Here is a 14,030-nt window from a genome sequence, read left to right on the forward strand (position 1 = left end):
TGGCAGATGGATACAGATGGAATTACCTAGTAGACAGTCTGTGTGTTGAGCAGGAACATTGGCCGGTGTAAAAAAAGCACACATTGTTGCCTGGCCTGCAAAAGGGAGAAGTGAATTTTATTTGTTTTGCTCTTGACAATTAAAATATTAACAAATTTTATTTTCAAACTAAAAGTATAAAGAAAAACATTAAAATCTGTAATCCTACTACTCTTAAATAACCCCTGTTGAAAGGGAGAGAGGAGAATATATATTGTTAGAAAAAATGAACAGTTCAGAGAAGTGTAAAATGTAAAGTACAGGCTTCCCACCCCACCCCACCCCACCCCACCCCCGAGTCTTCCATTTCTTTAACCCCTGTTAACACTTTCTTGTGTTTCCTTCTAGGAAAAAAAAAAAAGCATATACCCCCTGGATTCAGTATATCCCCAAAGAGGTCCTGCCACATACTACGTTTAAGTGGTCTGTTCTATTGAGTAGATTAAGCTTCTCATTACTTTGCCAGACTTCACATCTGTCCTGGTGGGGTGGAGCTGTGAATTCACTGAGGGAAAGGCAGGATCTCCATGTCCCCAACTCAGGCATGGAAACTGGATCAGCAGTAGGTGCTCAGCAAAGAATAACTGAATGAGTTGTTGCTGCATCTTGGAAATCTGAAGTCTTTGTCTGCAGTGCCAGTTGGTTTAAGTGACTTCTTCAGCAAATATTTTCTGAGTTCTGACTGAGTGTGCAGTGTTCTGTGTGTGTGTCTGTGGTAAGGAGAGAAGCAAAGAACTCAGTTCCTGGTTCCTGGCCTCACCAAAGGGCAGAATGGGAAAGGCCGGGAATCTTTTCCCAACCCTCCAGCTTTTTGAGGGAGAAACTGAGGTCCAGAATGAAATTCTGATTTACTAAAAGCCACATGGCCTGTGGGTGCCAAAGCTGGCCCTGGCGCTTCAGAAGAGTGAGGGAATGGGGAAGGAGCATCTGGTGGTGCATTGGAGGGGCTGGTGAGCTACTCTGACTCCTTTCTACCCCTTTCTCTCCTGCCATAAAAGTAGCAGAAATCCCCAACTCCAAGTCCCTGGATAGAGGCAAAACCTTTGAGGTGCCCTATGCAGCCCATGGCCCCTGGACTATGCGTGATGGGCGGGGCTGGCATACTGCGTCTACGAGAGACATCATGGCTGGCATAGGAGAGTGGGAGTCAGGAAGCCTGGGTTCCAGAGCCAGTTCTGCCACACCCCACCATACTGCTATGGGCCAGTCACATCTCTCCTCTGAATGTGGAGGTGGGCCTAACAAAATTTCCAAGGTCCTTCCTGCCATTACTGCTAACTTGAAGATGCTATATTTAATCAATGACAGGAAATTAGATTTTAGGATTCGGTAATTCTAATGTCCTGGCTTTCTAAGAATTCAGGGATGCTGTTTGAGGTCTCTTACCTGTGTAGAATCCTATGTTGTGAGACCTCACCTGGGTGTGTAGTAGGAAGGGGCTCCATAAACATTTTTAAATGTGAGACCAAGGCCAAAGAGACCAGACACCTTTCTTCAAAGACTGAAGAGCCAAGCAAGGTTTTTGAAGTGGGTCCAGATCATCAGCAAACAATGAGGAGTGCAGCAAGCGGACATGAAATACAGACACCATCTCAGAGGCCTGGCTGGAGCCTCCGGTAACCTTAGATAGACCTGACACGGGGAGTTAACCCCATTTTACTCAGGGGGAAACTGAGGTTTGGAGATGGGAACTGAGCTACTGTTTCCAGTTGCCCAGAGGTCTTGCTCTTCCTCCAGCGTTCTGTCTACTCACCGGGCAGGACTTGCTGCAACACTGCTGTCTGTGAGGGAAGCCGGACTGCGGGGGAACAAGGTCCCAGGTCCTGATGGACTGCGTGGACTCTAGCCCACCAGGCTCTTCAGTCTGTGGAATTCTCCAGCCCAGGATCTCCTGGGGGCTCAGTAAAAATCGAGGTTCAGGGACTCTGCTCCCAGAGAGATCCACAGATTCACTTGGGGGTATTTTCTAGTTGGGATCTGGATATCTATTTTTGTTTATCCTTTAACTTTGGAAGGAGACACTCTAGTCTGGTTTCTTTTCGGTGAAAAACACCACAGAAACAGAAACTTAAGAAAAGTAGTCTGAAAGCCCTGGGTTGGGGTCCCAACTTCGCTGCTGACCCGCTGAGAAATCTGTGGGAGCAGGTTGTATTCTGCAAGGAAACTCTGAAAGCACTTTTACTTCCACTGCCTCCACGTTAGCAGGCTTGGCGGGTCCCATTTGACCAGGAGAAAACTGACGCTGGACGAGGGAAGAAGGGTCTTGTCTCAACCTCTGGGAGAGGCGAAGAAGAGACAGGTTGATTCGGCTCTCCTGATACGGAGTGCCTCTCGCCCCCCTGGCCGGCCCAGCCCCGACTACAGTGCCCAGGGTCTGCAGCCTGCGGCGCCGCCCCGCGGGCTATCCCTGATAGGCGGCGGGCGGAGGGGAGTCCGGGCAGCACCCAGCGCCACCGGGCGCCGCCTGTCAAACCCTCCGGCCTGCCTCGCGCGCGGCTGGCCCTGGCCCGCAGCCGCGGAGGCCCCGCCCTCGCGCCGCGATTGGCCTCGGCGGGGCGGCCGCAGCGAGTTAGTGGCTGGAGAGGCTGTCAGGCAGGCTGCGGCCCCGCCCCCACCTCCGGGATGCCGCCCCGCTGGACGCTGCGGCTGCGGGGGCTGCCGCGCCAGTGGAGGCGCGCCGAGCCGTGCGCCCAGCGAGCGAGCTGCAGCAGCGGCTGCGAGGTGAGTGGGGGCGAGGTGAGAGGGGGTGCGGCCCGCGGCCCGGGAAGGGGGAGGGCCCCCGGCCGACAGACAAGGCTGGTGTCCCAGGAATGGTGAATTGGGGAGTTTGGGGATCGCGCGGGGAGCACGAGGGGAAAGGAGAGTTTGGGGCCCCGGGTCCGTTTTCCAGGAGGGATGATGGAAGGCCCAAGGCTCCGTGGAGGGGCACCCAGCGCTCGCGCATGGTGAGCGTGAGACTGCGCAGCTACTAGTGTTGCTGACTGAGCTGGTGTATGAAAGTAGAATGTATGGCACGTCTTGTCCCCGAGTGTGCACTTGCGGGGTGTGTTTGGTGTGCGTGGGAGCGGGAGTGCATGGGCTGTCGACTTTTTGCAGGTTTGCACGCGCGATAGGTTCGTTTTCTCCGCTGCGCGTAGTGTGCGTCTCGGTGCGTGTATGGGTTCACGTTGCGGGAGTGAGCACATATCCTCCGACTACCATTTTCGCAGCTTGTGTGGTGCTGGTATCTGAGAGGGTCTCCCCGCGGGCCTGCGGGTGCGTAGTCGGCTGTCCCTGCCCTCATCAGTATCCCAGAGCACCCACGAGGCGAAGTGTGCGGCCCCTGACCCATTCCGAGCAGTCTCCGCGGCTTTGCCAGTACCCTGCTCCGGGAATCTCTGCCGTCAGCTCCGTGTCCCACTGGGTGACTGCGCACAGGCGCTCTCCCTTCTCCAGGCCTCAGTTTCCCCATTCGTCCAAAGAGGACTGGATGGGGGCAGATTGGGTAGCTGGGCCCTCCACTAGTCAGGGAAGGACATCCTAGATGTTCCTGCGCCCTGGAGGGGACTTTTCCGTGGATCAGGTAGGTTTGTCACGTTAGGGTGAGTGTGGTGGCGCTAAGGAGGAATAAACGGAGGGATGGTGACCTGCTCAAACATCGCCCCCTGGACCAGAAGGGGATCGCTCCGCTCATTCTGACGCGCCTGTGCTTTCTCCCCACCGCAGAAGCCCGGCGCGACCCCCAGCGGTGCGCCCCGCCCCGGCGCCATGCACTGCGAAGTGGCCGAGGCGCACTCAGACAAGAGGCCAAAGGAGGCCCCCGGCGCTCCAGGTCCCGGCCGGGGGCCCGCTGGCCTCGGCCCGCACATGGCCTTCAGGGTCACCGTGAGCGGCGGGGGCTGCGGGGAGGGAGGTCCGCGTGACTTGCTGCCCCGGCCTCCCGCGCCACCGCGCTCCCACGACCTCCTCCGGCCCCGGAGTCCCCGAGACTACGGTCCGTCCAAGGCCTCCGCCGCTGCCGCCGGGAAGGGTAAGCATGGCCCCGCCGACGTGCCTGGCCACGGGCGTGGAGAGATTCGGGTAGTCTGATTCTACCGCAGGCCTTTGTAGGAATCTTCCCAAGCACTTGGTAGAACTTTCTCCAGAGTTCATCAGTTTTCTCTCAAGATGTTTGGGACTCGCTTGTCATTCTGAAATGGTGACTGTTTAGAAAGCACCTAATTTAAACTCAGTAAGCCTATCTGGCGGGGAGATGTGTGTTTAGAAAGCTCAGATTACATAATTTTGCTTCTGTATGTTTCTGATAAAAGTTGTGTGAAATTTGTCAAAACCTTATTATAAATTAGGATGAGTAGCAACTCGAGTATGTCTGTCTCTGAACCTGCTAACAGCATACTTTGAAGTATTCTAGTCTTCCGCAGTGACAAAAAACCAGAAGCCTTCAGCCAGGCCCCTCCCCTGTTGGGACCTCAATTTCCTGATCTGTCAAGTAAGGAATTAATTATACCAGATGATTTCTGGATTCCTGATGGAAAATTTTATGAATCTGTAGTCTAGCCTGAGTGAAGTCCTGACTTTAACAATGGCTGTTAGGTACTTGATGCTTCAGCAGCAGTCTTTGGTCAAAAGTTAGTTTGTAATACCCTTCCTCTACCCAGTGAGGCTGGTGGGTATAAGGTGCAGGCTTCAGTATAATTAATGGGTCAAAGTCAGTGACCAGGCTGGATTCTCATGAACACGTTCTTCTCATTGCAGTTAATTATTATTGAGCCATTATTTATAAGTTTCACACTGACAGATAATTAACCAGAAATTGGGGAAATTGTTGAGGCACTATATCTTTCCCCTCATCTACATTTTTTCCCTGGGAAAAAGCAAAGCTTTGGTTTTTTTTTTTATTATTTCATTGTTTGGGACCTCTCGGTTCTATTTCTAGCTGATTCTTAAGGAAGACGAAAAGTTTGTTTAATGGCTCTATAGGCATCATTACTTTAGCATCAATTGGCAACTTAGAAATGGTAGGGTGGCTTACTTTTAGGGATGAGAGCTCCTTTAGGGTAAAAAAAAGAAAAAAAAACCTCTCTAATTCAAAGACTGGTAAAGTGAAATAAACATAAATACTTTTTGTTTTTTAATGAAAATACCTGACTTTGTAGGAGAGCACTATTTCTTGTCTGTTGTTTTAAATTCAGTCTCTTTTCCAAGAGATAGAAGTCAATTTTAAAGGATAGAGAGGAAAATGCTTTAGCGTATTATTGTTGGAATACGGACATGAGGTTCCCTTTTACTAGGAAGAGAGGAGGGCTGTGCAGCAAGACATGAGTAATATTTGCAGCTCGGAGGTCCCTCACTTGCCTGCCTCCTGTAGACAATCCTCCCTTAAATAGATACCCTCTTGCAACATTTTGTGTTTGAAAAAAAAAATAGCTGTCAACTGAAGATCTCAGTTCTCTGCAGACCTAATAAATTGCTCTCCCAAACATAGCCTTTGTTCCAAGCCCTGGTTAGAGACCTTTCATGTGGATGCCTTTGTTGTGTACAACTTTCTGACGTCCATTCTCCTAAACCCCAATTATTTTTATCCACATGCCCCCAGTGTCTAAAATATGAGATCTCTAAATCAGGATTGTGTTTGGAAAGGGCAGAGGAGGGTAAAAGAATGGGAGAAATCACCTCTTTCTTTGTACCTTAAGATGGTTGTACTGATTAAACTTTTTGTAAGAGGCTTCTGTTTTCTTCACAGCCTCCAATGAGGCTGGTGGGGGTCAGATTTGTCATACCCATTTAAAAGATGAGGAAACTGAGGCCTACTGGGTGGGGGTCTCTGGCCAGCCCATAGCTTATGGACCTAGGCCTGAAGAGGCTTCTGACTCGACTTCTGTCTTTCTAGGCAATTTTTTCCCCTGTAGTCAAGCTACACAGTGGTCTGAGAGAAAATCAGAGCTGGGCAACCTTCTCAAAGAGGCCATAAAAGAAACCTTCTTGCTGCCCTTGTTCCCACCCAGATACTCCCTAGACCTCATAACCCTTTGAATATTTGGTGTCTAGCTCCAAGTCTCAGGCTTACTGGAAACAGAAGACAAGAATACCAACTGAAAAATATTTATCGACCGTGCTGGAAATTGTAAGACCCTGCCACCTAGGATCCGTGGGACTTGGGGAAGTTATTTCCTTCTCTGAGCCTTAGTTTCCTCATTTGTAAATCTACCGTGAGACAGAAAGACTGAGGAGAGTATTAGTGATATAAGGTGTCAAAGGGCCACCTCAGTGCCTGGTTATTTTGGAGATGGCTCTTGTGATGTGTTTAACGTTCTCAACCGCTGGTTTTTCATTTGCACAAGAGGTAATAATGCTTCCTTCTCAAGGGAAAATGAAACAGTTGTAAGAATATAAACTGAAAAGGAAGAAGGGTTCACGTTTATTAATTCGTGTAGGGCACCGTTATGGTCAGCTCTATTTGAGACAAAGAGGGTAGGGCGAGGAGGGAGAAAGGTTTGATTTTTTAAATTGTTGACTCTCAAGACTGTTAACTGGTGTCCTAGCCAGAGGAAGCTGAGAGGGGCCAAGCGGCAGGTCTTCTGCGGCCAGTGCTTCCCCGGTGACCGGAGAGACGACAGTATTGCTTGGTTTGGAATCAGGTTTCAGACGCTCTGCCGTCTTGTTTCTCGGACAGACCCTAAACTGAGGCGGGGCGTGAGCTCTCGAACCCAGCAGCTTATCCGTAAACGTCAGGGTCCTCTGCATTTCCAGATCTGGAGTTAGGAGGCACTGGGGATGGTGCAACGTCATGGACTAACATTGTCATCATTTACAATAAGAATCACGATCTGTTTATGGCAGAGTCCCGTTTATCCAGATTCCAAACAGCTGAAAAGGCCAAATTACCAGATGCTGCGCTTTTTCTTTCTTTTTATTAAACACCCAACACTCTGCTTGTGGAAGTTCTGACAAGGAAAGAAGGTAAACATCTGGACTTTATGGAGGCGGTCGGCTTTGTGGCGCTGGCTCCGTGAAGCTCGCTCTCTGTGCAGTTTTCAGCCTGTGTCCTGCACACGTTCTTTCATCAGCCTCATGCCAGCTGAGCCCTGCCTACCTTGTGGGCTGTTCTGAGAGGACAGATATAAAAGCTCTTTGCAGTTTGTATCTGCAGGCAGATCCTGGCTCTTATTACTGTGATTCCAATTTTATAGATGAAGACATTCAGGTTCAAGGATGTGCTTAAGGCTACAGAGAGTAAGTGGCAGTTTCTAAGGCTTCCCATTCCACAACTAGTGCCTTCTAAGTGTGTGTGTTGGTGGCTGAGAGCTGGCGTTCATGAAGGCTTCCCAAGCGTTCCCAGAGAATTTAAACTATTTTTGCTGTTGGTATTTCTTCTGTCTCAAATCTTCGGAATTTGGTAACAAGTATCTGTGCCATCGTTAGAAAACTTCTTAGTTTACCAAATGATTCTGTTTGATCAGAATTGCTGCTCTCAGACCAAACCAGATAATTCTCAACAACTCACTGGACCCTTTTCACAGTGTGCTGAGACTGGACACATCCCAGCAAATAAAAAGGCTGATGATCATGACCAATGTGAACCCTGCTGTTAGTAAACAGCCATCGTACTGTGGCTAAAAATTCCCAAAGTAGTCAATCGTGTAACTTAAAGAAAAAGTATATGTATTTTTTTCTTTAAAAATGAAAACAAAGAAGGAATGCAGTTGTAGGTTGTGTGCAGGCTCACTAGGGACTGGAGGTGGAGAGTAAGACGTGACGGTTTTGGTTGGCATTACCTTGTAGAGTTTCTTCATTTGAATGAGAAGCCACTGTGATGTTCTGGGGAGGTTTTGGAGAGGCCAGCACATCCATAATAGAAAGGTATGAGTTATTTTGAAAGCATTTACCCCCTCCGGCTCTAGTGGGCAATTTGCTTGCATTTCATCCATTTTAAAGTGCTGGTCCTGTGATCCGGAAATAATCAGATCCAAATTTCTTCAGTGCTTGAGGTTTCAAATAAGGGGGAGAAAAACCTGCTGGCCAAATGTCAGGCTCAGTGAGACAAAGAGAAACATGTATGTGTGTGGGTACACAAATAAGATAGGAACATGTTGCGTCTACAGTCATAAGAATTATGTATCCAACAAATCTTTTATAGACATGTAGCGGAAATACAATTCCCAAAGATTCCCAAAGAATCTTGGGTGGCTAGAATTTCTTTTCCCTTTCTGCCTCGCAAGCTCTGTAGAAGTTGCTAAGACCTGGAGTGCAAAATGGAAAGGGAACCAGCGCTTGAGATCGTAACTTACGTACGCTTCCTTATTGCGGACTCGTTTACCTATAGTGCTTGGCTGGGCTGAGGTCTCAGGACTGTCTTAGCTGGAATTATATCGATAGGCTGTGTTGCTCCGCCTCTGATTAAAAAACATGTTTCTTTATACACCATGGTTTCCGTTCACACATCTCCTCCTTTAGGAAAAAACCAAAACTCACCCCATCTTTAAGTTCTTCATCTCCCTGCGTTACAGTTGCGTGAGAAGCTAAGTGAGGCAGCACACTTATTTTTACAGTGCGTTAAAATCCCATTACAGGCATAAGTGCACAATGAATCATTTAAAAAAATATATTCTTATGTTCTTTGTTCTGAATGTTGCATAATTATCATCATTTTCCTCGGTTTTATTTTGTGGAGTTTGGCAAGCATCCTAGAAAAGGGGAGAAACTGAAGTTTGGAATGGGGTTTTCCATCCTTTTTTGGATAGGAATAGGAAAAAAAAAACAAACAAATAAATACCAACTTTATTTGTAAATGGACCAGTCACTAACTGGGACTTTTGCGTAGGGAAGATAATTTCCCTTCTTTCTCTCAAGTTTCCTAGAAAAGAATTCTCTGTTTTGAAGCTGAGATGGTAGTACTTCAACAACTTCACCTTATATCTATGATTATATTCAAAGTTAAATTAGAATGTGTGGTTTGGTAATTTTTTTTCCTAATACAGATTTTAGTTGCAATTAATTTGGACCTGGAGACTTGTGTTGTTTCTTCTTGTAGGGGGTAGTTTATTTTTGTGTTTAAAGAAACAAAGACATTCAGTTCAAGAGGGAGAAGAAATGAAACAAATTCTGCCCTGGGCTTTGAAAAATTCAACTGCAACATGCAGAAAGCCCAGCTGTGATACTAGGGCCAGGGAAAAAGAGCAAACTCCTGAAATGTTTGTGCTGCTCGCCTTCCCTGTGCTAATGATTCTAGCAGTTTAAAAACGGACTTCTTGTTTATCAACAGCCGCTGTCCGACTTAATAGTTTACAATGAAAAAAAAAATGCTTTCAGCATTAGAAGCAAAGTCCGGGACTGATAGCTGGGTTACTGAGTTAAGGGAAGCAGAAAAGAGTCGGGGTGGGGGGAGTTTTGTGGCTGCTTTGGTGTCCTACAGCCTTATAAGAAACTGAAAGAAAACAGAGGCCTGGGGTGGGATGGGGTGGAAAAAATACAACCCTGACCCAGTGGTCTTTTAGTTTAAAGTCACTTGAAGCATCTGTTTTCTTCTTTTCTCCGTCATCCCCTTAACTCTAAAGGGTTATTCCTTCAGAAGGTTTCCGGTGGGTCGAGGCGGATTGTGTTAGCATTACGAGCTGTGTTTTTAAAGTCAGCATTTGAGTCAGATGCACTGAGAGGAGCCTTCAGTCCGTTCACTGAATAATGCATTTCCTGTATGGCCTGAATTTTTTTGGTGGTTATGGTTAGCCCTGTCTGGAGCAAACACACACACCATTGTACAGACTCAATGCATGTGGGCCCAGCCCTTGGCTCTGAGCCTCGGTTTCCCCATCTGTAAAATGGGAGGCACTTGGTTGGGATGACCTATAGTCCCTTCCTGCTCCATTGCTCCAGGGTTCCATGTGAACTTGGCTGGGGCAGTTGGGGAGGATATAGAGTACAGAAAAAGGTCTGGTTCTCGACTTGACCTCTTCTTGGAACTCTTGACTCCTAAAGCTGACCACAGAAGAAACCCAAAGAGGAAGAGATGTCAACTAACCTTTACTGAGCACCTACTCTGCGCCAGGTCAAGCAGTTTGTAGCTGTCCTTGCATTTAATAAAGCCCAATAACCTTATGAGAAAAGGAGGCATTATTCTGAATTTACAGATCAGGGAAATGAGGCTTGGAAAAGTTGAGCAATTTGTCTAAACAGTGAGCTCCATATTTAATATGCAGTGACTCACTGTACAGAAAGTAGATAGTAGAGCCTGGGATTTGAACCCAGCTCTGTCTGACAGCAAAGCCGGTGCTTTCCCCCTGAAGCAGGGGTCCTCAACCTCCGGGATCTAATACCTGATGATCTGAGGTGGAGCTGATGTAATAATGATAGAAATAATGTGCACAGTAAATGTAATGCGCTTGAATCGTCGCCAAACCACCCTGCATTTCTCCCGGTCCGTGGAAAAATCATGTTCCACGAGACAGGTCCCTGGTGCCAAAAAGGTCAGGGACCGCTACTCTAGAGCACAGGGCTCTCAACTACAGCTTTTAAAACCCATGCAGCAGCTAAGAGTCGCGGTGGCTCTAGCGTGTTTCTCCGAACCCTGGGGGACAGCAGTGGAAGGCCATAGGCAGGTCCAGACAACCAGTCCCTCAGGCAGACTGCAGTCTCAGCTCACAGGCTGAGGTGTGACTTTAAGGGGAGACTCTGCCTCCACTGGGGCTCTCCCAGCTACTCTCTGCTGCAGAAATGGGGAAAGGACAGTGGTTCCCAGTTGTGACATGGGGGTCCTCAGGCAAGGAGCCTGAGACTGGAGGGCCCCTGGAAGCAGACCCCTCTCAGAAGCAGCATACACACACCCCACTGGTTACTGCATGTTCGAGTCCCCATTTGAGCCTGTCATACAGTGGGAGCTCTGTTGCCCAGGCCCTGGCTGTGATCTCCCTTTTGCTGGTAATGAAGACTTCTGTTTGAAGAGAATTCCTCATGATCCCACTACACTTGGTGTGTAGAATGCATGCTTCACTGGGCATGATGGCTGGAGATCTATTAACTAATTATTTCTTATTAAACGCCTGGTGGGATGAAGAAAGGCTTGTGGGGGAGAGCAAGTCGGGGATCAGAGTGAACTAGAGTTTGTGGGAAATGGGTCTTTTGTGTCAAATGATGAATGAGTCAAATGCCCCTCTCTGGAAGGAAGAGGTCCCACTGCTGGCTTGAGTCTGTGGCCTTGCAAGGGGGTGTGTATGTGTTTGTGAGAATGTATGTGAACGTGGACATTCTCAAGGGGTCCTATTTTTTCTGAAGTAGAAATTGTAGGAGGCTGTAGGCTTGCCCAAAGCTCCTTTGCCTTTAGATGTAGACCCTGGGTCTGAAAGTGAGAGCCGGAAGGGGTGTCAAGGATGGCCTGGTTGCCTTGTGGCTCAGCCTCTTCCTATTTATGTCCTTTTTAGCAACTGGATTACTCTCTTAGATGTTGTTGCTTTTGTTTTTAAGTAACAGGTTTGATGGCAAAGCTTTAGCAAGAAACCAGGGAGTATTATAAACTCGGCTTTAAAAACACAGATCCCATTTGCTGTTTTAAGCTCTCCGGAGGGCTGGAGATTGGGTTTATTTTGGAACGTTGTTGGACTATATGAATTACTTCTCTGAGGCTTGGGTATTTAATACCTAATAGAAGTTTGTATAAGAGTTGATGATGTATTTTGCCGACTTTCCAACCCTGTAAATAAATTACACGTGCCGGCAGAGGCTGCCAGGATCCACTGTGTCAATTGAAGCTTAATTTTTATCCCAAACCACTTAATACTTTTGTCCTAGCGAGTAGAGAAAGTTCCCGGGGTTTTGCCCAGCAGCGGGCCCGTTCCAAGACATAGACGGCTTCACCAGCCTGTGAATAGGGCTCTGTGGATTCACCGATCTTGACACAGTTTTCAGTGGTTAAGTAGCTTCAACCCTCTCAAGTCCAACCCTCCAGGCAGAGAATGATAATATAATTTTAAGTGTATCGTAAAAATGAAACCCAATCGCTTCCACTCCCCAAACCTGTCTCGCTCTCCTTCTCTCTGGAGAAAACGGCCGTAATTGTGTGTTTAATCTCAAGACCGCCCGTGCGTTTTATCTTATTTGAGTGCAAAGCCCAGGTAATAACGTTGGCATTTCCAACGCGAAACAAAATAGGGTTTCTAATTTGGAGACACTATTAAATATTTCATGCTTCAACCAAACTCAATTCTTTTTTCCTATAATAAGTTTAAATATTAATTCTCTGGAATGTCAGATGCCTAAAGCTAGGCATTTAGTGATCTGCAGTTTCAAGTATCTCGAAGAAGGTTTATGAAACAGGATATTTCACTGGGAGGGATGAGTAGTGTGTTTCAGAGATATCTGAATTCAAGGCAGCGTCTTCTGATTTACTTTTTAAAGGGAAAAGGTCATAAAATAAGTTGCTTTATGTGCTGAAGGATTAAGTGGCTTAGGCTGAAATAACAGCAGAGACTTTACTGTTTTTCCCCCCGTTATATTTTAACAATGCTTTTTGGGGGGAGGGGGTGGGTCATTTTCCCGCCTGTTTGTCTCCTCCCCCTCCCAACCAGATGGCTTTAATTCTAACCAAATCCCACGCTGAGGCCAAATGATTGATCAAACAGTCATTTGTACTTACGTAGCTCTCTTTGTGAGAATGTCTCTGCATTGGGGCTTTTGGCTGGGCTCAGCTCATCTTTGGGACTTCAGATGGTTGATTTCTAGCCTGGAGAGGTGGAGGTATAGGCGTGGGTGGAGGGCAAAATTCCCAGACCTTCAATCCCCAAAGAGTTCCTTGCTTAAAGCCTTCTTGTTACTTCCCATCCCTGACAGCAGGGTATCCCAAGTTTTCTAAACATAAGGACAAAAATCCATTCCCTATGATAGCTGTTATTTTTTATCTACTGGTGGAAAAGATAGCTGGAGGTTACTAGTTTTAAGGGCTGTTTTAAAGAGATTCGTATTTTCTCAACCACTCACATATCTGTAGTGATATCGGTTTGTTCTAGAGATAGTCTTTGGCACACGCTTTCAAGCTCTCCCCTGAAATCATATCTTGGCTTGTAGATTAAGTAAGTAAGTGAAGTTGCTCAGTCGTGTCCGACTCTTTGCGACCCCATGGACTGCAGACTACCAGGCTCCTCAGTCCATGGAATTTTCCAGGCAAGAGTGCTGGAGTGGGGTGCCATTGCCTTCTCCGTGGCTTGTAGATTAGCAGCTAGTTGACTGAGGGAAAAATCTGAGCACCTTGGTCTGGTGTCCAAAGCCTTCCGGCCAATCCAGTTCCATCTCTTCCTTTTTTTTTTTTTTTTAAAGGAAATGAATTTATTTATTTTTAAATTGATTCATTTGGCTGCATCGGGTCTTTGTTGCTTCGTTGCATCAGTGGAATCTTTTGTTGTGGCGCTCAGACTCTCTAGTTGTGGTCTGTGAGCTCAGTAGTTGTAATACTCATGCTTAGTTGCTCTGAGGCTTGTGGGACCTCAGTTCCCTGACCAGGAATTGAACTTGCATTGGAAGGTGGATTCTTAACCACCACACCACCAGGAAAGTTTACCATCTTTTCCTAATGTCTTATTTGCTTGTCCTTCAGCAGCATCAGACTTTTCCTTATGAAGCTTTGAACCTGGAATTTTCTCTTTATGTGTCCTTCCATCCTTAAACACTGTGAGCTTATTTTTATTCATTTGTGTGCCTCTTTAAGTCATTTTTAGAATATAAAATAGTTAATATTCAAATATCTATCTTTATAGCCTTATGTCTAGCACCTTGTCTCGCAAAATACGTATCTGAGAAGGATATAGGGTGCTGGTTGGGACTCTAATGTGGAACCAGACCACTAGGTTTGAGCTCTGGTTCTAGGTACCAACTTGGGGATCTTGGGCAAGTTATTAAGCTCTTTGGGCCTCAATATTCTTATTTGTAAAATGGGAATAGTAGTTGTAATGGTCTCAAAAGATTTTTATGTGGATGAAATGAGTTACTTGTATATGTATAAGTGCTTAAATACAGAGACTGGCACATGGTCA

The 14,030-nt window shown here is 46.9% G+C and overlaps 1 protein-coding gene across 3 annotated transcripts in view; it reads left to right on the top strand.

The window, feature by feature from the left end:
• Positions 1–3,786: 3,786 nt before the first annotated feature.
• The window catches only part of GLIS1 (GLIS family zinc finger 1), a 251,075-nt gene continuing 240,831 nt past the window's right edge, over positions 3,787–14,030 (top strand). For all 3 annotated transcript variants that reach the window (XM_068966142.1, XM_068966143.1, XM_068966144.1), the window contains exon 1: positions 3,787–4,048. In XM_068966142.1, the coding sequence (XP_068822243.1) occupies positions 3,787–4,048 (262 nt within the window). The remainder of the gene's footprint in view (positions 4,049–14,030) is intronic.

This window comes from Capricornis sumatraensis, chromosome 2 (assembly GCF_032405125.1).
Source record: "Capricornis sumatraensis isolate serow.1 chromosome 2, serow.2, whole genome shotgun sequence".
Lineage (NCBI taxonomy): Eukaryota > Metazoa > Chordata > Mammalia > Artiodactyla > Bovidae > Capricornis > Capricornis sumatraensis.